This window comes from Nesoenas mayeri (assembly GCF_963082525.1).
Source record: "Nesoenas mayeri genome assembly, chromosome: 14".
In the NCBI taxonomy this organism is placed as follows: domain Eukaryota; kingdom Metazoa; phylum Chordata; class Aves; order Columbiformes; family Columbidae; genus Nesoenas; species Nesoenas mayeri.
In genome coordinates this window covers 371,049-395,733 of record NC_137556.1, presented here as the reverse complement: position 1 = coordinate 395,733, position 24,685 = coordinate 371,049, and the positions used below count along the sequence as shown (strand labels likewise).

Below are 24,685 nucleotides of genomic sequence, written 5' to 3'. Positions count from 1 at the left end.
GCTGCGGTGCGCAGGGCGGGTTGTGGTGAGCGCGGTTGCGCCGCACGGGACTGGGCCGAGCTGCTGGGTCCACGTGCAGCCCCCTGTGGAATCGCGGCCGCCCCCGCAGAACGCGGCGCGGCCGTGGGGCTGAAGCGGAGTCTCAGGTGACCGCGGCTCGGTTGTGAAAGGCCTGGGGATAAGCGGGGAGCCTCCTGCGCTGCGCCTGCCGGGGAGAAGAGCAGCCGGGGAGCGCGGGCTCCGGTCGGGGCGGGAGTGACCGGCGGCCCCGGGGGGAATCGGCCTCGATGGGGACCGGACCAGCCCCGGCGGGGTGAAAACCACGCTGGGGAAAAACAGCCGCGCTTGTGCAGCTGGAGCTGCTTCCAGCTCCCCACGCGGGACTTGGCGTGAAAAAGTGGAGTAACTGGTGCAAAGAGACGTTTCTTTGTAGTTTTTCTGAAAGCAAGCAGGAAGCAGCCCCGCGGCCTCAGCCCCGCGGCCTCAGCGCCGCCGGCTCCGGCGGTTCGAGTCCTTCAGGCAGCGGCCAGAGCCGGGACCGGCGATCGGGAACCGGGACCGGCGATCGGGAACCAGGACCGGCGGTCGGTACCCGGCTCAGCTCGGTCTCCCGCGGACCTGCTCCCCGTGGGGCTCCTGTGTGGGGTAAGTGCGGCCACAGGCAGCTCCGGGTTTTCCGGGAGCCGCCTCCAGGCCCCAGCACCCGGTGCCGGCACTGGCGTCGGCCCGAGAGGAGCGGGATGGCCCGAGGTTCCTGCCCCGCAGCTGCTGTTCAGAGCCCCTTCCCAGCCTGGCGCCCGGTGACCGGGGACGCGCTTCCCGTTCTGTGTGAGCCGGCACAGGCGGGTCACAGGAATAGCGGTCCCTGGGCAGAGGGACATGCGGGAACACTGCACCACGGAGCTCCATCCTCACTCGGATGTCACCAGGACGGCCGGCTGTGTCTGTACATCGGGGATTCACACATATGCAATTCCCCCGGTGAAACCGTACTGCCCACCAGCATCCCACCGCGGCCCCTGGAACCTCAGAAATCCCCCCAGATAGAAGTAACACTATTTTGTTGCTTCCCAGCCTTTTTGTGCCAGTTCCTGGGTTCTCTGGAACACCTGCGGGATCACGCCCTGGTTTGGAGGGCCTGTCCAGCCCCTCCGTGCTGCGGGGCTGCCCACAGGTGCAGACATTGTAGGGATCTAGTGCCAACAGTGAGGAGGAAGCAGCGGTGAAGAGGCAATTTGGGGGCTGGTTTGGGGTTCTCAGGGGCCTCCCCTCACCTGCAGCAACAAGGCAACGTCCTCAAATGCTCCTGCTGTGAGGCAGCCGGCGGAGCACGCGGTCAAAGGTAAAAATACGGTGGATGTTGCCTTGGTGCTTCAGCTCCACCTGAAACTTCGGGGGGGTAAAAGGCAGCCTGGGCGCTCCCCAGCTCCATCGTCACGGACAAACCTTCACCTCTCCAGAACAAGAAGAGATGGGGTTGGTATTCTAGGAAGGTGTAGCTCATGTGGTATGATCATACAGTGTTTCATAATTGAACAGTGGGGGATTCTGGGCATCCCCCATTGCCCAGAGAGCAGCTGCAATCATGTAGTGGTTTTGTTTAACTCATACACTCTTTTTCTTTGCACTTTTGTCCTTCAAACTGCGCTTAGAAACCTGGCTAATGCGTAGAGGCTCATTTTCAGCGACCGCATGGGACCCCAGCAGTCGATTTTCCGTTATGTTCCGAATGCACAGAACCGGGCAGGTCAGCCCGGCGGCTGCTGCAGGCCAGCTGGCTGCACGTGGCCTTTCCGATCCAGGCTTTCCCCACTGGACTTCTTTCAGCTGTTGCAAAGGCTTATTTAAGGCCAAGTGTTCCAAGGCGCATGGAACAGTTTTGACTCTCTCAGGTGCACACAAATGTGCAGATGAAGGGGGAACAAAGGCGCTGTTTGTCACAGCCCTCCTCACCGGGATTCACGGGCACCCCAGACGGTCACTTAGTGTTTCTGGAAGCAGCTCAGCTGACGCTCCCTAGAACAGGCCCTGGAGCGCACGGGGCGCCACTGAGCGCGCTCGGCGCTGCTGGCAGCAGGAATGAACCGTGGAACGCGTGTCGGAAAACAGGTTACAAACTGCTACGTGTGGGTTGTGCTCTTCATGTGACAGTACAAATATGTGCACTCCAGCGTTCATCTCCAGGCACCTCAACTAGAAAACAAAACAGGTTTCTGCTCCTTGCGAGTTCAGGGAATAACTGTGGAGGAGGAAGAAAAACACAAACAATAAGGAAAATAAATAAACAACCAAGAGCTTTAATCTGGGATTCCTAAAGGAGAGCAAAGGAACCCAAACTGCATGACTTGACGTGATCGTTTTCATACTCAATACCAGATCTACAAGGTCACTTTAGCATTTTTCACAGTTATTTCCCAGTGAGCTGATGGTGGTGTTTGTGTTTTCAACGTGAGGTGGCAGCACAGGGACACCTGGTGTCTGAACCGGACACCGGGTCTGGCACCAGCTGCTCGCTCTGGAGCTGGGAAACAATCCGGAATCTCTAGAGCCTGCGGTTAATTCTTTCACCTGCTGCCCCTTCCAAGCGCGCCCCCGGAACCACCGCTCCAAGGGCGCGCACCGTCCCCGCGGCGCGGAACCCGCTCCTGCTCCCCGCTTGGAAAACCAGCCCTAAGGCCCCAACACCCCTCTTTCTGTGCAGCGTCCTGCGGCGCGAAGGCAGCGCTTCCCGGCGTCTGCGCGCGGCGGCGTCACGCAGTGTGTACCAGCCGACCCGGGGGTGCTGCGGGGTCGGCATTTCCAGTGGCACCCGTATGTCAAATTCTGTTCAAGCAAAGGAACATCCTCTGGTAGACCAAGAGACCTACCAGCAAAACGTAGCTCACGGACGGAGCCGCTCGGGTCCCAGTCGCTCTCGGAGCTCGCTGCCCTCCTGCTGGGTTCGTGCTCTTCCGGAGCTCATTTCTGGGGCTGGTTGGCTGGGGTTTGGTTTTCTTTGTGGGGTTTTCGTTGCTTGGGGTGTAGTTGTTGTGTTGGGTTTTGGAGATACAAAAAAGCAGCGTGAAAAGCTCTCAAAACAAAACCCCCGTGTGCTTACAGAAAAAAATGCAACAAATGTGCTTTAATAGTGCGTTTTGTAGTTACAAAAGTGAAGTGTGCGTGTTGAAAACGCTTCTGCCTAAGCATCTGTCATTCGCATTACAGCCGTGCCAAAGAACAATCAGAAACTGAGTCCTGCAGAGTGATTAACACCACATATAAGCATCAGCCTCCGTATTTAAGAGGAAGGAGTCATTAGTCAGGTCAAGACCATAAATCATTAAAGACTATCAGTCAAGGCTGGATTATTAAAAATAAAGTCACTTTGATTAAAGCAGAAAAACGTAACTATTTTCAAAGCTCTTGTTCTTCAGCTATAGCTCACATTTCATTCTAGAGTCTCAATGTGCTTTGCGACCTGCCTGTATGTCTGATTAGCCCTTATTAGCTCTACGTTCAGATAACGAATGCAGGTGAACGCACGGGACGTTCAGCTGCGCACCGGCCCGAGCGGCTCCCGGCCCGGGGACGAGCCCGCGTCCCCCGCGGGGCTGGCGGAGCCGCCCGGGCGCGCAGGGCCGGGCCGGGCCGGGCCGCGCCCCCTGCTGTCTGAGGGACGCGAACAACGAGGGGCCGGTTTCCTGGTGCCATCAAGGACAAGGCCGGCGCCCAGGCCGGGGCTGCCCCTGTGCGCGGCGGCTCCGCGGGGCGGCCGTGGGACGCGGCAGCGGCTCCTCAGTACCCACCGGTAACCGCGGCCTTCCCGCCCGGGCGGCCCCGGGCCCGCTCAGCAGCCGCAACAGGCCCAGCAGCGGGGGCACGACAGCGGCCCTGCCCGGAGCGCCGCCCGGCCCTGCCCGGCCCTGCCCGGCCCTGCCCGGCCCTGCCCCGAGCGCCGCCCGGCCCGGCCCTGCCCGGCCCTGCCCGGCTCCCGGGGCTGTGCGGGCCGAGCCCGCGCCGGGGCGGCGGCAGCGGCGCGAGCAGGAAACGCCATTTTTGGGCCTCGGAAGTGCCATAAAAGGCGCGGAGGAAACACCAAATATGGTCCGCAAGGTTCCGGCCGCCGCGAGAGCGACGTTTCCGCTCGTCCTTGGCCGCCCCGCGGCCGCGTGACGAGGCCACGCCCCGCGGCGCGCTCCCGGCGCTGCGCGCGCAGCCGCCGCCCGTCACCCGCGGGGTCCAGCAGCGGCGCCTCCCGGCAGCGCCCGCCCCGGCGGGGACAGTGCGGCCCGGCGGGGACAGTGCGGCCCGGCGGGGGCAGTCCGGCCCGGCGGGGACAGTGCGGCCCGGCGGGGACAGTGCGGCCCGGCGGGGGCAGTCCGGCCCGGCGGGGACAGTGCGGCCCGGCGGGGGCAGTCCGCCCCGGGAGAGCCCGTCCGGATCCCCGGCCGCGCAGCGCTCCTGTCCGTGCCACACTCGCTGCCCGGCCCCGGGAGGGCTGGCCCCGGCCCCCGGCAGGTTGCCCTTCCTCGCCAGTGGGGCTGATTTCAGGGCCTGTGTCCGCGTCCCAGCTCCGCGCGGTTTGTAGAGAGCTCACCTGGAGCGACCGGCACCAGAACCTCCTGCCCCGGCGCCGCCGGCTCTCACGGGTGCGAATTCCTCCGAGTTCGCTGTGCAGAGTTCCCGTGCCCCCGAGATGCGTTTCAAACCTCCGTGTCCGGAAGCGCTTTCCTTCGGTAGGTGCTGAAGCGCCTCCGCTGGCCGGTGTCGGGCCGCGCCCGCGCCCTGTGCCGTGACAGTCCTCGGGCCGGCAGGGCTGCCCTCCACCAGCCCGCCTGGAAACCGCCCCGAGACCTCGCCGTCCAGTGAGATCACTACCTGTGAGCACACAGCTGAGATTCTAATCTTCGAACCTCATTTTCAGCACGGGGAGGATTGTTTTCCTTTTCAGATTAGCCCACGTGCTTCTAGAGAGGCCAGAAAACAGGAATTGTGGCTACTTAAGGTGATGCACTTAATGCAAGGAAGCGGGTGCTCCGTCATGCCTTCATGAGCAACTGGACTTAGGAGCGATTGTCTCCCCTCCTTGCTCCAGGAGACAAGCAGCACTTACTGCTTCCCAGCCCCTCAAGGAGCCGGGGTTGCTGCAGCACAGTCTTCCTGCGTAGCAGCTTAAAGGAAAATGTGTAAGTCTGCATGATTTGATATTTTATTTATTTTTTTCTGGAGGGTATTGTACACCAAATATCCCATTGGCAGGAAAGCGCATTCAATGTGTTTAGAAGCCAAACAGTCACTTTCATTTTAACAAACACAATTACAAAATAAAAATAAACCACAAAATAATGAACTGCATGTTCATAACATACAAAAATTGCTGCCTACTCAGTAGGTAACTACAACATTCCAACTCCTGAATATATATATATATATTTACATTTTTGTAACAAAAATAGACTTTGAGGGGTGTGGGGTTTTTTTTGCTTACATTCTGTCCCCCGGGGCTTTCTCGTGCTTCCCTCCCCACCATTCCCTGCTCTCCCTGACATTCTTTGAGTAGCATCCCTTTCACTTTAAGGCAAGATGCAAAGCATCCATTCACACAAATGCATGACGTCAGCAAGGCTTCACAAAAAGGCACCAAGACGTGTAACTTTAAAAACAAAACTTCTGCCACATGTGAGTGTCTCATCAGGTGATATTTACACAGCATCACTCTAACATGCTCAATAACAGTAAGTGCTGTTCCCAAAGAAGTTTGAAACTCATTACAGCATTGTCACTGAATAGAATTAACATTTACAAATATGGCCCTGCAAACTCCAAATAATACAATATGGATATGCAAAGATTTTTCACATCAATAGTACCTAAAGGAAAGCAAAACCATGGCACATGTTCAATTTACATCAGCTACATACTTAATCGAAAGTCCTTTCTTCCTAATAAAAGACTATTGTTTACGGGGAAAATTATACTGAACTTATATCCACAGTCCATGCAAATTAAGTCATTCAACAGAGGTGGTAAACCTAAACGGCAGTTGTTTCAGGCAGCTGAAGTTTAAAGAAAAGTTAAACGGCCTTGCAACATCTGGTGTTGGGGGAGCAATTGAAGACTCCGTGTCTGATAGTACCAATGGAAGAGGTGACTTCTCGTGTTCCAGGGGTCACCTCAGCAAATCTCAGTTGTCCTTGGAGAAAAGGCTGATGTCATGTCTGAAAGTGCTGAGGTCACCTGGGAGCTGAAATTGTTGGTGACCCCTGGAGATGAGAAGGAGGTCGCCACTTGGGTCTGAAAAGTGGCGGTGCCAGAGGGGTAAGTGGTTGCTATAGAAGGGGACGGGAACGTGGTGTGTGCAGGGGAGGGGTAGGAGGAGGGGGCCGGGGAGGAATACGCCGTGCGCACTGGGGAGGGGTACGTGGTGGCGATGGAGGACGGGTAGGATGCAGTCACAGAGGATGAGTAGGCAGGAACTGGGGAAGCAGTTGAGACTGGAGCTGCCTTTTCCACTTTCTTGTCCTTTTGCCTAAGGTGGATTTTAGTGTGTCTCTTCCTCTCATCGCTTCTGGCAAACTTTCTGCCACAAATGTCACAGGCAAATGGCTTCTCTCCTGTGTGTGTGCGGATGTGCGTAGTCAAGTGGTCGCTCCTGCTGAAGTTCCGCATGCAGATGCGGCACTGGAAAGGTTTCTGTCCCGTGTGGATGCGGATGTGCCGCGTTAGCTCATCGGACCGCGAAAACCTGCGGTCACAGGACTCCACTGGGCAGGCATAGGGTCGCTCGTGAGGAGGGGTCTTGCTGGGACGGTTTGGGTATTTCCTCATCCTGCTGGGCTTGATCAGCTGGGACTGATAGTTAGTGTTGAGAGTCTTCAACTCTTGGGAGCCAGTCTGAGTAGCAAACGCCTTAATAGTGGACAGCGGCGTGAGGGAAGGCTGCTGAGCTCTGGTTTCCAGGGCTGGGAAGGGCTTCTGATCAGCCGGAACAAGACTGAGCTCCCCCTGTTGCTGAGGGAACAGGTAATCGGGGATCATTGGCACCTGAAAGTTGGTTTTAGCAGTCGGGTAAGCTGGAGGTGGGTACTGGATAGGGGCTCCAGAGGGGTTGGGAAAGGACTGGGTCTGCGGTTCAGGGAAAATGTCAGAGCTGGAACTGGGAAAAGTTGGCGCAGCTGAATAAATTGGACTGTTCTCGCTGGCTTGGACAGAGCAGCTCAGAGAGGGGCTCTGCGAGGAGGAGGATGGTGATGATGAAGAAGGCGTAGAGGTGGGAGGCGCGTTGGCCATGCCCACCAGCCCGCTGACGAGACTGAAGAGGGGCTCTGGCCACAGGGTGTTGCTGCTGTTGGGGGCCGGCTCTAGGGAAAAGCGGCCCGTGTAGGTTATCGGTGGCAGGCGCGTCGTTTGGTTGGGGTAGCTGGTTTCTGGCAGGGCTTTCTCGTTGTTCAGGGAGATCTCGGGAAAAGTGTCTGAAAAGAGGAATAGCTATTACTTCCAGCAGCCACTGCAGCTGCTGCCAGCGTTTCGCGAGCCATCCCCGCGCAGCGCAGCCCCAGATCCGTGCTCTGGGTAATTAATAATTGAGCGTAACATATTGCAGCGGCGCTGGCGGGTCTCCAGCAGCAGCGAGCCCGGAGCCGCTGACGCACACCGGAGAATCCCCCCGCGCAGCCGCCGGGACGGAGGCGCCTCTGCAGCGCGGATCCCCCGCAGGCGCCGCTGACCCCGCGACGGACCGGGACTCCCTGCCTGCCCGGGCGAGGCCGGGAGCTTACCTGCCGCCAGGTGTTCGAAGTGCTGCTCCCCGGACTCCCCGGCGGCGCCGAAGCCCGCGCTCTCGGGCGCCCCGGGGGGGGCGAGGAACTGCGGGCCCCCGCCGCTGAGCAGCATCATCTCCTCCAGCTTGGGATAGTGAGTGTCCATGGCGGGGGGCGAGTGCGGGAAGGCGCCGAACGGGTCGGAGATCTGCAGCGGGGGCAGGAGCTGCATCTCTGCCTTGGCCGCGGCCATGAGGGCGCCGGGCCGGGGCTCTGACGGCCGGTTGCTCCGCCGCCGCGGGCCCGGCGGACGGGCCGTCGCTTGCTGCGAGCCCCGCGCCGCGGTTCCCCGGCGCTGTCGGCTGCAAGTGCTCGGCTCCCCCTTCGCCCGCCCGCCCGGGGCTCCCCCGGCGCTGCCCGCTGGAAGCGCTAGGCTCCCCGCCCGCCCCGGAGCCGCCTCTATATATCGGGTCTCACCGGCGCGGCCCGCCCCGGCCCTGACGTACATGGCCATATATGGAAAGGAGGAAGCCCTTATATGGACGCGGGCTGGAGGACCCCGCCTGGCGTCAGCGGCTGGCACCGGGGAAAGCCGGGCCGTGGGGGCCCCGCCCGCCCCGCGCCGGGAGCCCCGCGCCCGTTGCGGGACTGTCCCCCGCTGCGGGCATCGCCGCCGCAGCCGCCGCAGCGCCGCCAGCCCCGGGGCGCGGGGTCTCCGGCCGCAGCGCGCCCCCGCCCGCCCGCCGGAAGCCCCGCCGCACTTTCCATATTAGGAAACAGCCTTATAAGTCTTGGTTCCGGCGGAGGCTTCCCGCTCCTTATATGGCGATTCCGGCCCCGGGCGGGGGGCGCGGGGAGCCCGCGCGCGGGAGCCAGGTTGCCGCCGGGCCGCGCGCCCGCCCCCGGGCCGCGGGAGCGCGCGGAGGCCCCGGCCCTCGGGAGCGCGCTGCCGCTGCTGCCCGGGCGGGTCTGGGAGCCCCCGACACCGCCGCGGGCCCGCGGGCAGAGCCGCCGTTCGCCCCCAGCCCGCGTGCTCGGCTCCGCTACTCGCGCCCCCCTCTCCGCGGCGGCTGACGGTCAGCAGCGCCGCACGCTCGGCAGCCCCGGTGCGGGGGAGTATTCTGAGCGCTGGCAGCGCGCCCTGGGCGGGGGCTGCCGGGCCCGGGGATCTCCGGAGGGCGCCGGGAGCGCCCTGCTCCGCCCGCTCCCGCCGAGAGCGGAGCACCTCTGCCCGCGGCGCCACACCGGGGCAGACCCGGGCCCTGCGCGCCTCCCGCCCGCACGGACACTGCGGACACCAGGGCCCCGGGGACCGGACGGCCGCCGCCGCCATTGACTACGGCGCGACAGAAAGTGACAGCGCTCGGGGCTGTCCCTTGGCGCAGCCGCAGCTCCCGCCCGCCCCTCCGACACGGGCTGTCCCCGGCACCGGCTCCGCACGGAGCCCGGGCTGTCCGCCCGAGGCGGCACGCACGGCGCGAAGCCGCGGGAGAGCACTCCCCGGGCCAGGGGAGCCTCCCGCGCTATAAATAGGCGCTCGACGCGGCCGCCGCTCCGCCCCGCCCGGGCGGCCCCGCTGCCGGAGCGGGACTCCCCTGGCGCCGGGCCAGGCGGTACCGGCGACGCAGTGCGGCCGCAGTGCGCGTGCGCGGCCGCGAGGGCTTCCCCGCAGTGCGCGGGGCCCGTGGGCGGCGCCGGGAGCCGCAGCCGCAGCCCCGCCGGGTCGCCCGGGCGCGGGGGCCGTGCCGGGGGCTCCGCCGGGGCCCCATTGCTTGACCGGGCTGGAGCTCCGCGGAGCGCAGCCACTCCCGCTCGCGGATCGGCCCGCCGCCGCCTGCGGCTCCGTGCTCTGCCGCGGACGGCGCTCCCTTCCCCGCAGAGACGGCGGGGAACGCCGGGCGCCTTTGCTGCTGCCCACGGCACGGGCGGCTGGCCGGTCCCGCTCTCAGGCGCTGGCTGTGGGCATCCCCAGCGCCGGGCAGGGGCAGCCAGACATGCCCGCAGCACTGCCCGGAGCCTGCCCGCAGCACTGCCCGGAGCCTGCCCGCAGCACTGCCCGCAGCATTGCCCGGAGCCTGCCCGCTGCCCTGCCCGCAGCACTGCCCACAGCACTGCCCGGAGCCTGCCCGCAGCATTGCCCAGAGCCTGCCCGCAGCACTGCCCGCAGCACTGCCCAGAGCCTGCCCGCAGCACTGCCCGGAGCCTGCCCACTGCCCTGCCCGCAGCACTGCCCAGAGCCTGCCTGCAGCACTGCCCAGAGCCTGCCCGCAGCACTGCCCAGAGCCTGCCCGCAGCACTGCCCAGAGCCTGCCCGCAGCACTGCCCAGAGCCTGCCTGCAGCACTGCCCAGAGCCTGCCTGCAGCACTGCCCGGAGCCTGCCCGCAGCACTGCCTGGAGCCTGCCCGCAGCACTGCCTGGAGCCTGCCCACTGCCCTGCCCGCAGCACTGCCCAGAGCCTGCCCGCAGCACTGCCCAGAGCCTGCCCGCAGCACTGCCCAGAGCCTGCCCGCAGCACTGCCCAGAGCCTGCCTGCAGCACTGCCCAGAGCCTGCCCGCAGCATTGCCCGGAGCCTGCCCGCAGCACTGCCCAGAGCCTGCCCGCAGCACTGCCTGGAGCCTGCCCACTGCCCTGCCTGCAGCACTGCCCAGAGCCTGCCTGCAGCACTGCCCAGAGCCTGCCCGCAGCATTGCCCGGAGCCTGCCCGCAGCACTGCCCAGAGCCTGCCCGCAGCATTGCCCGGAGCCTGCCCGCAGCACTGCCCAGAGCCTGCCCGCAGCCGCCGCGCCTGCTGCCGTTCCCGGGCCATCCCGGCGCAGAGCGGGGCCGCAGCCCCCGGGTGCCCGGCCCCCTCTCTTGCTGTGTAAGCGACAGCACCAGGCTCTGGCGCCTTTGCGGTTTATATCCAAGTTGCGAGCACGGCAGGGTTCTGTCCGCTCGCTGTCACAGATTTAAGCTGCTGTCACCTGCCCCGCTGTATTCAGGGCTGTGTCCTGGCAGTAACACTGTGCAGTGCCCCCCGCATTTCCACCCTAAAACCAGCTACAGGTTGCAGCCACACGGTGCCTCCAGGAATCATGTAGAGCGCTCCCGCTTATCTGCAGCCTGTATCACCGAACGGCACCTACTGCACATGGGCTCTTTGGTACTTGCTCTTGATGGAGAGAAGTCACACTGTTCGTTCCATGTCAAGCCGCAGGCCAACGCTCTATTTTGAACACGTGATTCAGTGCTTTTCCTTTTTCTTAACAAACCCAAATCCCATACATAATGATTCAATAGCTGAATATCTTGGTTTAAGATATGCAGAAAATCTTTTGTGTTCAAGGGCTTCTAGATACTAGTTTAATACAAATAAATGAAATAACAAGGATGATTTTACAATTAATTCTGAATTGCTTTTGAGCAAGTGCAGTGGACCCAGCAGAGTGCTTGATGTGACTAGTAAGTATTTTACATTTGCGGCTTTGCCTCACAATGACTGTCTTTCTCTCCAAGCCCTGCCAATGCAACTTAAAGGTCCTTTCCAGGTGTTATTTGTAAAAGGTGTTGCTTTCATCTGACTTAACATGAAGCTAACAAGCTCAAGAAAGACCTGAAATGACTGAAAACAAGCAGTCAGCTAAGGCCACCCTCTGAGAACTACAGTCCAACAGCTTTACAGATCTCTGTACGAGGTACACCCGAAACACGGCGCTCCTTCATATTGACTGTCATCAAAACATAATAGTCTACCTACCTATTAAAAATGGGTTGGTGTGAAAAAAATAGTCATGAATATTTCACAAAATGATTAGTCAAACAAGAAAACATGGCCTTGCTTATTCATAAATCCAGCTGCTGGCAACGAAGGTGAAGCTGTAACTGCTCTGCCAGCTGGCCCTGGCCGAGCTTTTAGCAGCTCCATGAGGAGCTAAGACGGCGCGCGGCGCTGCCGCGGGCGGCCCTGCGGCCGGGGCACCCGCCACGGCGAGCCGGCCGGGAGCAGCCGGGAGCGCGCACCCGGACTGCATCGGGCCAGGGGCACAGGAGCTTCGTCCTGTCCTGTCTACACTGCTGCAGAGCCAAACATTCAATCTTAATTGTAGTTTAGGGCTGTGAAATCCCTTGCATGTCCTGTTCATTTTCTAGGTGAAGAGAGAGTATTTTTTTTCCTCCACCCATTTCTCAAATCTCCATTTGCCTCTTTTCCTCTCAAAATACAGAACAGAGGGCCCTGGGTGGGGGCAGGGAGGGAGAGAACCCTGCTCAGAGCTGTGGTGAAACCAAGCTGGTGTTTCTGCCAGTGTCAGTGCTGCTTCTGGCTCCGTATCCATGGAAACTGCTTTCCCATCCTGATGCAGGAATTAACTGAAGATCCCAATGCACTTGCTCGGGGAATCACTATTATATTAACACACATCAGGCTCACTTTATTATCTCGCACACTGTTTTCATTATTTTTTATCAGAACAAAAGGCTGAGTTAGCTTTCACTAACTCAACAAAAATAGGCCATCTAAATCCCTACCTCCTCAAAACTAGGGCACAGGAAAGAGAGGCTACGGCTTGGAAAACGGTGATTTCAAAAGGAGCCTGGCCAAAATGCCAACAATTGGAGACCGCGCAGAGCCGAGAGTGCTCTGTGCAAACCTCCTGTCCTGCATCCCATACTGGGCTCTGTTTTTCACCTATGGCACTGGCTGGATTGGCTCAGGGGGAAAAGTCTCTGTCCACCCTTCAGTATCAGAACACGCCTTCCTCCTTCACAGCTCATGCTGCTCCAGGATGTAACTTGCACAGTTTCAAAGAGCATAAGCCAAAAGATGCTTCTGTGCTGCAATATGGTTTCCAGACTTCTCTTTGAAGGCTTTTCATTAATTACGAACATAAGCAGGTCGCGTTCCCACGGGGGCTGCTCGCGGACGACCTGTCTCGGTGTCTGCCTTTGAGCTCACCCTCCCCTCGCGCTGATCTCCTGCTTAGCTCCCCAGCTGCTGTCCCCATTCTCGTTATTTCTCCCCGACCTCAAGTCATCTCATCCACTCTGCATCTTTTCTGCTTGGACATCGATTTTCTCTGTTTGCATCTTTCTAATACTCTGTATTTAGCAGCTGCTCCTTTTGTAACCATGACAACGACTTTGTGATGTCAGCAAAGGATCTCGCTACTGTCTGAGGAACTGGATCTCATTAAATGCCAGGGATGCTGCTCGAGCTGATGTTCGGTGTCCTGCTCCCGGGGAGGAGTTTGGCTTGGAGTCTTCTGTATTCTGTCTGTGAGCCAGGAAAGGCCAATTTCTTGTGTTAGCCGGTATCCTTCTGACAATTGCCCTTCTCCATCTCCAGTCTGTCCCACAGATGTGGACCAAGGAGCATTACCGCGGGGATGCTATCACAGACCAGTCGTACAGTCTCTGGGTTAGCTGTGCTGTGTTGCTCCGCTACATCTCAAACAGCGTTTACAAGAAGAGACGGGCAGGTCTCGAGCCGCAATCCCAGATGCTGCAGCAGCTGCGTATACTTGCTACAGAATGCTTTTGGATTCATGGACAAAACTAAGCAGCACTGTTTCCTTTGACTGGTAAATGCAGGCAAGGAAAAGCGAAAGTAACGTTTTGAACCGACTTTGTGGCAACTCAAGACGCATCAGACAAGTACTCAGGAGGATGAAGAAATACCACAGAGCAGTGAAAGGTTGTACCTGAGTACAAGGACACCAGTGTTCTCACGGGAAATAATTTTCTGCTCTAGCTGGATTTACAACTTGCATGTTGTGTTGTATTGTTACTCACAACCAAGACTGAGAACCCCAAGATGAAACACTTATCGGTCTCAGGCTGGAATTTCCCAGCATCAGACTCTTCAGGCATCCAGGGACTCCGGAGCTGTCAGAGACAAGAGCTGGCCCAATGCAGACTTGCAGGGAGAAAAGAAATCTACAGGAAAGCACCAGCTTCCCTCCCACAGCAAAGCTGGAGCTGCTCTTTATTCCCCTTCCACTGTGAAAACACGTCCTCGTGTTCCCGGTCCCTTTCTCCCCTGGTCAATAAAGACGCCAGGTGCTGTGAATAAGGGCCCTGGGTAGGGCAGCAGCGGGTGAGAACAGCGGCCTCGCGCCGCACCGAGCACCAGCTGCTTCACTCCAAGAAAGTGCTGAGAGGTTTCTGTCACAACAAAAATAATACCAGCTCATTACAGAACCCCTTCTGTCCTTCTTCACGCACTTCAGGCTACTTGCCCTTCAGAAAGAACCCTGAAAGAAAGGCGAAGCTCCCAAATACGATTTGATGTGAGGTTAGAGCGAAAGGGCGAGCGCATGGAGCAGCGTGGCAGCGAGTCCAGAGCAAATGAGCAAAAGTGCTTCTGCAGTAGCACACAATGGAGTTCAATGCTGGATGATGCTGCACGGGTTGTAGGTATTACCCGTTACAAAACAGGCTACACGAACTAATGAAGGGCAGATCCACTGGTGATTATTGAACATAACGTTGAGAAGCAGCCTCTGGCTCAGGAATTGCCTAAGGGGACATTGGACAGCGAGGGCAGGAGAAAGAAAGATCCCTCTGCGGTTGCTTCGTTTGTTATATATTATCAGCACCCTCTGCCGGAAACTCACAGCCAAGAACTCGATGGGTTAAGGAGACCTGATCCATCAGTTTCTCCAAAGACAAAGCTCAATGAAGCATAGAAGAATTGTCAAAAAGTTCAAAAGTCTTGCTTTTACAGAAGGAACAATTAAGATGCAACAAAACTATAAAAGAAAAATAAGGGCTAATCCTCTCAGAATACAAGTGTAGGAACACCAAGAAACAAAAAGGAAATACATTTTTGCACAGTACATAACCCACGGTACTGTATGAAACACCACGGAGCCACACGACGTTCAGCACGTGCAGAAAACACCCGGTTATCAGCATGTTTCAGCCTGGATTTATTTCACAGACACTCTTCCCTGTCCCACCAGCACTGCTCCTTCAAGGCAAAATCCAAACTACAGCTCGGTAATTGGTTAACAGAAGCACCATTAGCCAGGTGAGGACAGTTACCAGCACCCCCGGCAGCCTCCCAGCTGAGCCCCGCAGAGCCGGGCTGGCCCAGGCGCCTCAGCCGCTGTGTCCTGGGGGTCTTGGGGCGTTTAAATACAACACACAGAAATTCTGTGTATTTCAGATCAAAGGGTAATTTAATACATCGTTTTTATACGAGGGCCTTAAGAAGAAGCGAAAAAGACAATCCTGTTCCATGATGACAGAAATTTCAAACCAGTATCTTTAAATCTGAAAATGCTAATGAGAAACTCTAATTGCTGCTACATACTCCACACAGTACGCTGGTTGGCTTGTTTCCCACAAGCAGTTGCAGTTCTTGTACATAAATTAGGCATTGCCAACCCCCCCAGGGCTCTGCATTCATTTGCCTTTCTTTGCTGTCCTTAAGAAAACAAAATGCATGTTTCTCACAAAGATATTCACCAGCTCAAACTCAGGTGCCCTTAGGTGCTCTGCTTACCTGTATTTATCTAGCAGGGTGGGTAATGTTATCAGTGAAGTTCCTTCTGGCCTTCAGCTATTCACAAACCACCTTCATGCTCCAACCTCCCTGCTCCTGTTCTGCCTTCTCGGCCTTGTCCTCCACACGGTGCAGCACACGGTGCAGTGCGCACAGTGCAGCACACGGTGCAGCACACGGTGCAGCACACATGGTGCAGCGCACGGTGCAGTGCACACGGTGCAGCGCACACGGTGCAGCACACACGGTGCAGCACACGGTGCGGAGCACACGGTGCAGCACGCACGGTGCAGCGCACATGGTGCAGCACACGGTGCGGAGCACACGGTGCAGCACGCACGGTGCAGCACACGGTGCAGCGCACAGTGCAGCGCGCACGGTGCAGCACGCACGGTGCAGCACACGGTGCAGCGCACAGTGCAGCGCGCACGGTGCAGCACGCACGGTGCGGCACGCACGGTGCGGCGCGCACGGTGCAGCACGCACGGTGCAGCACACGGTGCGGAGCACACGGTGCAGCGCACGGTGCGGCGCACAGCTCACCACGGCTGCCATAGATCTTCCCATGTCACCGCAGACGGGTGCCCCCTGTCCTGCACCAGCTTGTTTCCCTCCAGCTTTGAATTCTGCATGGGTTTCAACAAACACCTGGGACCCACAGCAGGGAAAGGACCCCAGACGATGAAGAATTCTCCCAAAAGCGGCAGGAGTGCTACCATTTTCTTTTCTGCTTGCAAACTGTTTTCTCTGCTGCACAACTCCACAACAGTCACTGAGAAAAGTCGCGTTTTTCTGGTCTATGAAGTACAACATCTCTGTTTCCGCTTTCATGGCTTTCCTGAAGGGCAACCTAACCAGAGTTGAACGCGCCGGAGGCGGCGAGGGAGGGGAGCATTCTGCGGAACAGAAGTTTCTGCTGATGCGGGGAAGGAAACGCAGAACCCGTCAGCTCTGGTTCGCAGCCTCCCAGCCCGGCTGCGCCGACGGCGCCGCTGGACGCCCCAGGCCCACCAGCACGGCGCCCCAGAGCGGGTCGCACGGGGCTTTGAACGTCCCAGAGACCCCCCAGGCTCTGGGCGCCTCACAGCACCCTCGGTAGGGGTAACACCAGTAATCCAATTAAGCTCGTCAAGGTTGCAGTAGGTCCTCAGGTTTCCTTTATGAACAGGGCTGGGACACGACAGGTGTTTCAGTTTATGTACCAGAACTTTCCTTCTTTGCTTAGGCTGAAAAGTTTACCCCACTCTGTCATTTCACAGAATGAACTGTGGTCGTAAACAAAGAAAAATCATCTGAATATCAGCAGCTTCCAGTTCAGCTTTGTTGTTGTTGATAAAAAGATTGAAAGTACAGGATTCAGAGGACATGGAAGCGCATTGATACTCAGCACCCAGAGCTGGGAACGCAGCAGGATCCCGTCCGGCCCTCCAGCTCCGCCAGGCTCTGCCTGCTGGGTTCAGGGGATCCAGCGGAACAGAGCAGCGCAGTACAACGGCACAATTAACAACAGTGCCACAAATCCGTGCGCAACGGAAACGTTTTCCTGTCTTTCAGGAAGATTTAAACATACCTTGAGCAACGGTTTAAGGTATTAATTATATGTGGTCATACATTTAATTATATGTGACATTTATTTCCCAGTTTTTCTTGCACAGAAATACACCCGTCTCTGCACATTTGCACTTGGCAACGTGAACGCGTGGTCAGTTCGCTCTGTCTCTCTCAGCCCACGAGGCAGGTAACTCGGTCCAAGCAGCGCTGTTCTGGGTTGTGGCTGACCCTGCGCCACTCCTGCGCTAGTGCTCGTTTCCCAAGGCAATCAGCACCTTCTGATTCCAGCAGATTCTAAATTCACCAGATATTTTATTCATAAAAAATTAACTTACTAAATGTTCCCAAAAGCTGTTTCTTGCTAATCAGGTATGACTTACTTTACATTCAGTATGGCTGAATGAAATTAATTCTAAGGGATTAACACAGAAGCTTCCCCGTAAGCTGCCCCGTCTCTCCAGACAGGGCCGCGTTACCCCTGGGGAGCGCGTGGCTGCCGAACCCCCCGCGATCGGCGGGGTGACCCCGGACAGGCACAGCCGCCTCCAGCGCCCGCCACGCAGCTCCGCTGCCTGCGCTGTTTTCAAGATGGACAGAAAGAATTCAGGTCTATACTTCTCAGCAACACAGAGGATTTATTACCTTACCCAGTGCTTTATGCAGTTAAAAAACGGTCACATTCTCTGTTTCATATTAGGTACACAAATCACAGTATGGACAAATGGGTCGATTATATCTGCCCTGAGAGTTCAAAATAAATTGCTGACACACACTCAGAACACCAAATAAACGGACTTATTTTCTTAGTAGAAAGAGTTTATTATATTTATTTATTAATGTCCAAGGAGCTAGAGCCTACACTCAGTGTCACTGTGAAAGTGTTATAAATGAAGACAAGTCTTTGAGCCAATTAATTAATTTTATTGAGCAAGCGAATTTAAAGCAAGCGGTAATTAGGCAAAACAGCGCTGGGTGACCGGGGGAAACTCAGTTCCGCCACGGCACAAACCTCAACTTTTCGTATGTGCTTATATATGTTATACACTTGTTCACGCGCTGGGACACCCTGACGAGTTAGCTCCTGGTTGGCTAGTCGACAGTGAAAGATGTTGCTGGGTGTCGCTTGGTGTTTCTGCCTCTGGAGTTCTGTTATCTGTTACACCATCTGGGAGCTCTGTTATCTGTTGCACCATCCGGCCACTCTGTTATCTGTTGCACCATCCGGCCATTGGCTTGGTTGGGGTCCGGCATCCGTCCGTTGGCTTGTTTGGGGCCCAGCATCCGGCCATTGGCTTAACTACTATTTTTTACAAAATATAATGAAACTTGCACAAACGCAATTACTTCTTACAACGATATGCATAATATGATTGAACCCTACTTGATTTGTTCAACAACCTTGACCATTATTTATTACAATTGGAAATGAGAATTTGACCCGTCAGTGCCGGGGGACGGAACGCAGCCCTGTGAGGGACGCGGGGACTCGGGCGGCCGGGCCGGGAGCCAGCAGGGCCGCTCGCCACGGCACTCGGCGCGCTGCAGCACCAGCAGCGCGGCCGGCGCGTCGGGGGTCGGGCTGCACCCCGGTCCTGCGCCCAGCACTGCTGCCCAGGACCAGGCAGGGCCGGAGCAGCCCCTGCAGCAGCCCCGCTGAGAGCGGCGCCGGGGACGCCTCGCTGCGGCCTTTCCATCTGTAACGGGGGGCCCAAGAGAGACTTTCACTAAGGGCTGCAGGGACAGGACAAGGGGCAACCCTAGTGAACCGAGGGCAGACTCCGATCAGACCTAAGGAAGGAACTCTTGCCCACGGCGGTGGGGCCCTGGGACGGGCTGTGGAGGCTCCATCCCTGGGGTGCGCGGGGCTGGACGGGCTCTGAGCGCCCAGGCCTGGTGGACGGCGCCCCTGCCCCGGCGGGGTGAGCAGCGACCCCCGCGGCCCCTCACAGTCTGACCCTGGCAGAAGCGCTCGGGGCCCGCGCTGGCGCTGCCGTAGCGCACACGCCGCGGGTCCGGCGGGCCCGGCGGGGACGGCACGCGAAGCAGCAGCTCTGGTCTCCTGCGAGTTTTCTGCTTTATCATTTAGCATAATAGTTTAACTTTGAATTATCTTCTATGCTACAAAGCAAATCAAATATTTTAATTGAAGTCTGATAAACTCCTCCATTCTAGATGCATTGCAGCAATGAATTCCACAAGTTAGCGATTATAATGTTAAAAAATCCCATGTGTTAGAGACAAACCTTAGGCTATTGCAATGAAAGTAGGTAAAGTCACTTTTTCTTATGCCCAGAGTCTAAAACCACACACTGTTTTTGGTTTTCATGGCACTGCAGAGTTTAGAGACCGGCCTCACCACCAATTAAATGGAATTCAGCAGAAAAGACTCATTTCAAGAACACGAACATCACGCCTCTCAAAGTCCCAACCGTGCGCAGCTGGTCCTGCTGCAGGTCCCTCCGGCCACGGCCAGAGCGAGGACACAGGGACCGCGGACGCGCCGGCGGGAGCCGCCAAGGACCCGCAGACAGCCCGCCCGGCAGAGCTGCCGCTTTGTAAACGCTTCAAACACGAATGTATGAAATACGTATTGACGAAATACGGCTCCGCACCCAACGCGGCGCAGAGCGGCGCGCAGAGCCGCCCGCCAGGCGGCACCTCCGCTGCGCTGCCAAACCAAACATGCACCCGCTGCACAGAAGAACGTGATTTCTGCGAACGCTGGGTTAAGTGCATTGTATGCACATTATATATGACGTGGAATTATACACAGGCAATTTCAGAAGGAAAGGAACAGAGTAATTTTATTAAGAACTTTTACCATGTTAAATTGTATTTCCAGATTTTTCATTTTCCTAGATAACAATTATGTTGAGAAAGGCCTACAGAGATAAAGAAGTGTTGTTGAACTGAGGAGAATGCTTTAACACCCGATACGCTTCAGGGTCACTAGCAAATTGTGTATTAAATCCACAAATAACGCAAGTTAAGATGAACAGGATAGATAGGAAAACCAAAGGAATCTTCAGTATCTAACAGCTACATTCCTTCTGATTTCGGGGGACAGGATGACACCACCAGAGGGTTAACGGAATATCGTGGCAACAAATTAATTAAAAAAAAAACAAAAGGAAAAGAAAAAAGCAACTTGACAAGACTGTCCTCCAAGAAGAAATAACACCTTTAATCACCTGGAAAGAATCCTAGAGACCGAGGTCTGCGGAGCAGGAAGAGATCGCTGCATCGGTATTTGATGTATATTGTGGCGGCAAGCAAAGGGCACTGCACGCGATCTTCGTGTCCGAACACTGGCGCGGGGAGGTCGCTCTGCCGCCCGCCCCCGCTGAGCACCCCTGCTCAACAGCGGCGCGCGGGACGCGTGAAAAGTGCGAATCAGAACGCATTTTGTAAGACGGCGTTCGAAGATTTGGGTATGTAAAGTTAGTAAAACACCATCTTCTGTGCCCACAAATCCATCTGAGATGCATGGCTGAGATGCATGCACTGCAGGAATGATAGTGTCCAATTAGGATTAAATTAATTACTTGAACTAAACCATGTATTTCATTACTTCATTCTTCTGTGCTGAGCAGTTCTAAACAGGCCACTGCCGGCTGCCGTGACCCATCGGTACCCGACTGCCGTGACCCATCGGTACCCGACTGCCGTGACCCATCGGTACCCGACTGCAGTGACCGATTGGTACCCGACTGCCGTGACCCATCGGTACCCGACTGCAGTGACCGATTGGTACCCGACTGCCGTGACCCATCGGTACCCGACTGCCGTGACTGATCGGTACCGGACTGCCGTGACCCATCAGTACCGGACTGCCGTGACCCATCAGTACCGGACTGCAGTGACCCATCAGTACCGGACTGCAGTGACCCATCGGTACCCGACTGCCGTGACCCATCGGTACCGGACTGCAGTGACCCATCAGTACCCGACTGCAGTGACCCATCGGTACCCGACTGCAGTGACCCATCGGTACCCGACTGCCGTGACCCATCGGTACCCGACTGCAGTGACCCATCGGTACCCGACTGCCGTGACCCATCGGTACCCGACTGCAGTGACCGATTGGTACCCGACTGCCGTGACCCATCGGTACCGGACTGCAGTGACCCATCGGTACTCGACTGCCGTGACCCATCGGTACTCGACTGTCGTGACCCATCGGTACCCGCAGGAGCGAAAAGGCCACTGAGCAAATACACTTGCGGTGTGAATCCACATCCCCGCTAAGAGCTGGGAGGTGCACACACCCAACTGAGAGGCGACGTCTCAGTGGGGAAACAAAGCCAGGACAAAACAGTTTCAAAACTTGCCTTGATTCTTCCAGGGCAGAAATAGCAGGACTCTATACTAATGTTCATATCTTTATTCAACAATGGAGAGGGAGAAAGGCGGAAGAATAAGACACATAAGACAGACATGGAGATAAATTTAAACGATTTAGGAGCACAGTTTGAGAACATAACAAAACAGCAGCCTTTTAAAGAAAAATATTCACAGGCATCAATAATAATAAACTGGGGCAGGGGGTGGAAAGAAACTATGTGAATTCACTAGCAAAGAACAAAAAGCCATACCTGCAACTCATAAACCTGTAAACCTATTCTAATGACACACAGATTTCAATTCAAATTATGAGACATTTATCTGTCAAAATAAACTGGAATTAAAAAGTGAATAACTAACTTCCAGAACCTCTCTCCCACCCACATCAATAACTGAGCCTCTATCAAAGCAACTTTTGTCTAGAGGTGCCACCATATACTTGTGTTCAGTTATGCTTGGAGCACCACATAGAACAGCAGCAATATGTCACATGCAAAGTTTAGTCCTTGGATGATGCTTTTTTTGCCAGCTACTACGATCTTCAGCAAGTTGATACAGCTTGAACAGACATAATATAATGTGCTTTTCCAAATACTCTCTCACCACAACAGAAAGGCTGTATTTACAGGTTCAAGGTCCTCGCGCCTCCAAGGGAACTTTGCCAGGAAAGCCACTTCCAGAGCAATGCCAGAACAACCGAGAAATGAGGATCAGCTGCCACCCAGCGGAATGGAAGCACATCTGCATCGTGAAAGCGTTTGTAGGTTGCTCTGGGGGAAATGGAAGAAAACAACGGGCCCTTTGAAATAGAAGAAAATTAATGAAAGCAAAAGAGCAAGATGTGGAAAAGAGAACACATGATTTTCTTTAATAGTGTTCACAAAAGAGAGTGTAAAAAGATACCTAGAAAAATATGGGTAGGAAAGCAAGCAAAATACGAGACTGGAACACCTTGGGGTTTCTACCCTTAAGTCACAATACTGCAGCAAGTGACCAAACTTTTAATGATTCTACAAAAAAAACAGTGAAAGAATGCAAACAACTCCCTCTCCCCAGAACAGCCCGGGGATGCAGCCCTGCCACGTCACCGTCCTTCGGAGCACGGCCCGGGGATGCAGCCCTGCCACGTCACTGCGCTTCGGAGCACGGCCCGGGGATGCAGCCCTGCCACGTCACCGTCCTTCGGAGCACGGCCCGGGGATGCAGCCCTGCCACGTCACCGTCCTTCGGAGCACGGCCCGGGGATGCAGCCCTGCCACGTCACTGCGCTTCGGAGCACGGCCCGGGGATGCAGCCCTGCCACGTCACCGTCCTTCGGAGCACGGCCCGGGGATGCAGCCCTGCCACGTCACTGCGCTTCGGAGCACGGCCCGGGGATGCAGCCCTGCCACATCACCGTCCTTCGGAGCACGGCCTGGGGATGCAGCCCTGCCACGTCACCGTCCTTCAGAGCACGGCCTGGGGATGCAGCCCTGTCACGTCACCGTCCTTCGGAGCACGGCCCGGGGATGCAGCCCTGCCACGTCACCGTCCTTCGGAGCACGGCCCGGGGATGCAGCCCTGTCACATCACCGTCCTTCGGAGCACGGCCCGGGGATGCAGCCCTGTCACATCACCGTCCTTCGGAGCACGGCCCGGGGATGCAGCCCTGTCACATCACCGTCCTTCGGAGCACGGCCCAGGGATGCAGCCCTGTCACGTCACCGTCCTTCGGAGCACGGCCAGCAGGTGACAGCTCAGGAAGAGGCGTTCCCAGCGCGTGTGCATTCCAGGCTGGTCACGCAGACCGGGTGTCGGGGACGGGGAGCTGGGCGCGGGGTATCGCCGCTGACCAGCCGCTGTGCCCCTGTGGCCAGCACAGAGCGGTCACAGCAGCGGGCGTCCACAAACATCCGCTTCTAAATGCAGTTTAGATACTAGTTAATTTAAGACACCCACTGCCCCAGATTAGCAAGTGATTGCAGCAATGCTTTAATTTCCATTCAGTTGCTAGATTCCCCGGCAGGGCCTACGGAACAAAGAAAGCTTGGAAAATACTGTGATTTGGCTTTGGCAAACTTATATCCAGCACATTTCCTTATAAAACTGGCATTGAGTGTTGCGAAGCAAAGAGCCTTTACATTATCTCTGTGCGGGCAGAGACAGCCGTTCACTCAATAGAAGGCTTAGCCACCAGAGTCCCTTCCACCTCCCCCAATAACAGATTCCATGTAAATGTAACTATATCACCACTGAGTGTTCCGTGTAACGCAACAGATGCTCTTGGGGTCTCAACTATGTCAGGACAATCCACAACTTGTAGCTCCTGCCTGAAAGCACTATCTTGTTTATTTAATTCCGACCACATGATGGGAAAATAGAACAGAAACGTCTTGAGTTTTTTGTACAAAGTCTGACAATATTCTCTCCTTATTTCTCTTTCCTGCAGTAACCTCCTGGTGCGTCCTGGACCCTTCTCCAGTCTGCATCTCCACCTGCGATGCTGCAGGTAGAACACCCTCCCTTTCCGAACCAGAGGGAGCCTCAGGCTGCCTCCCTGCGCTCGTGGGGGTTTCCACACGTTCTGAGACGCAAGGGCAGATTCTCCACGTACCTCTTGCTGCTTCCCGCACAACCTCTGGCACATCGGCCTCTCCTCCTGTTACAGTTGTGTGTTATCAGCAAACTTGCTGAGGGCACACTCTGCCCCTCGACCGTTAATGAAGATGTTAATGAGGAGCAGACCCAGAGCCGAGCTGCTGGCCCGCGGTTTGGGACCCGCTGCCGCCCGGGCCTGCCGCTCAGCCGGCTTTCACCCGCCCCGCCGCGTGCTCCTCCGGCCCGCGCTGCGTCAGCTCGGCCATCACGATCTTGGGTGAGACAATGCCAAAATCCCTTGTACTCGTATGATCTTGTATGGTTAAGAAAACACTCGAACCTGTGTGCTCTTCAGAATGCTAACTCTCTGTTGCCATGGTCACAAATTACCATAGTAACCGTTAGATACATCTGTATTTTTAGATTAAAATTGCTTCTATTTTCACACAATATAGATCCAATTGTAAGAAACTGCCCATTCTTAACAGGAGATACAATAAAATTCAGAGTATAAATTCGGGCAACACTACTAAAGTACACAAACACACAGAAACTGGTTAATTGCAGTGGGGGGAATCCATCACAAACACTGCATTTACAAAGCTGGTCCCTGCAGCTGGAAAATGGTTTGAATGGACAACAAGAAGATCTGTGGACAGTTTTGCTCCAACACTGGTGTTCCAACGAGCCCCCGGGAGCGGCTCACGCGGAGCGGCCCACGGCCCACGCTGAGTGCACGGCCCCGCCGCCCGGCCAGCGCGGCACCCGCAGGACCGCCCGGCCAGCACTGCGCCCGTGAGACCGCCTGCCAACACTGCACCCGCGGGACCGCCCGGCCAGCACTGCGCCCGCGGGACCGCCCGGCCAGCACTGCACCCGCGGGACCGCTCGGCCAGCACTGCACCCGCGGGACCGCTCGGCCAGCACTGCGCCCGCGGGACCGCCTGCCAACACTGCGCCCGCGGGACCGCCCGGCCAGCACTGCA

The 24,685-nt window shown here is 56.8% G+C and overlaps 1 protein-coding gene across 1 annotated transcript; it reads right to left on the bottom strand.

Moving 5' to 3' along the window:
- Window positions 1-5,176: 5,176 nt before the first annotated feature.
- EGR1 (early growth response 1) lies at window positions 5,177-8,049 on the bottom strand. Its single transcript, XM_080353376.1, has 2 exons — window positions 7,758-8,049; window positions 5,177-7,451 (listed from the first exon to the last, which is right to left on the bottom strand). The coding sequence occupies exons 1-2, from the start codon at window positions 7,990-7,992 to the stop codon at window positions 6,154-6,156; spliced, it is 1,533 nt and encodes a 510-aa protein (XP_080209502.1). The 5' UTR covers window positions 7,993-8,049; the 3' UTR covers window positions 5,177-6,153.
- Between the last annotated feature and the right edge of the window lie 16,636 nt (window positions 8,050-24,685).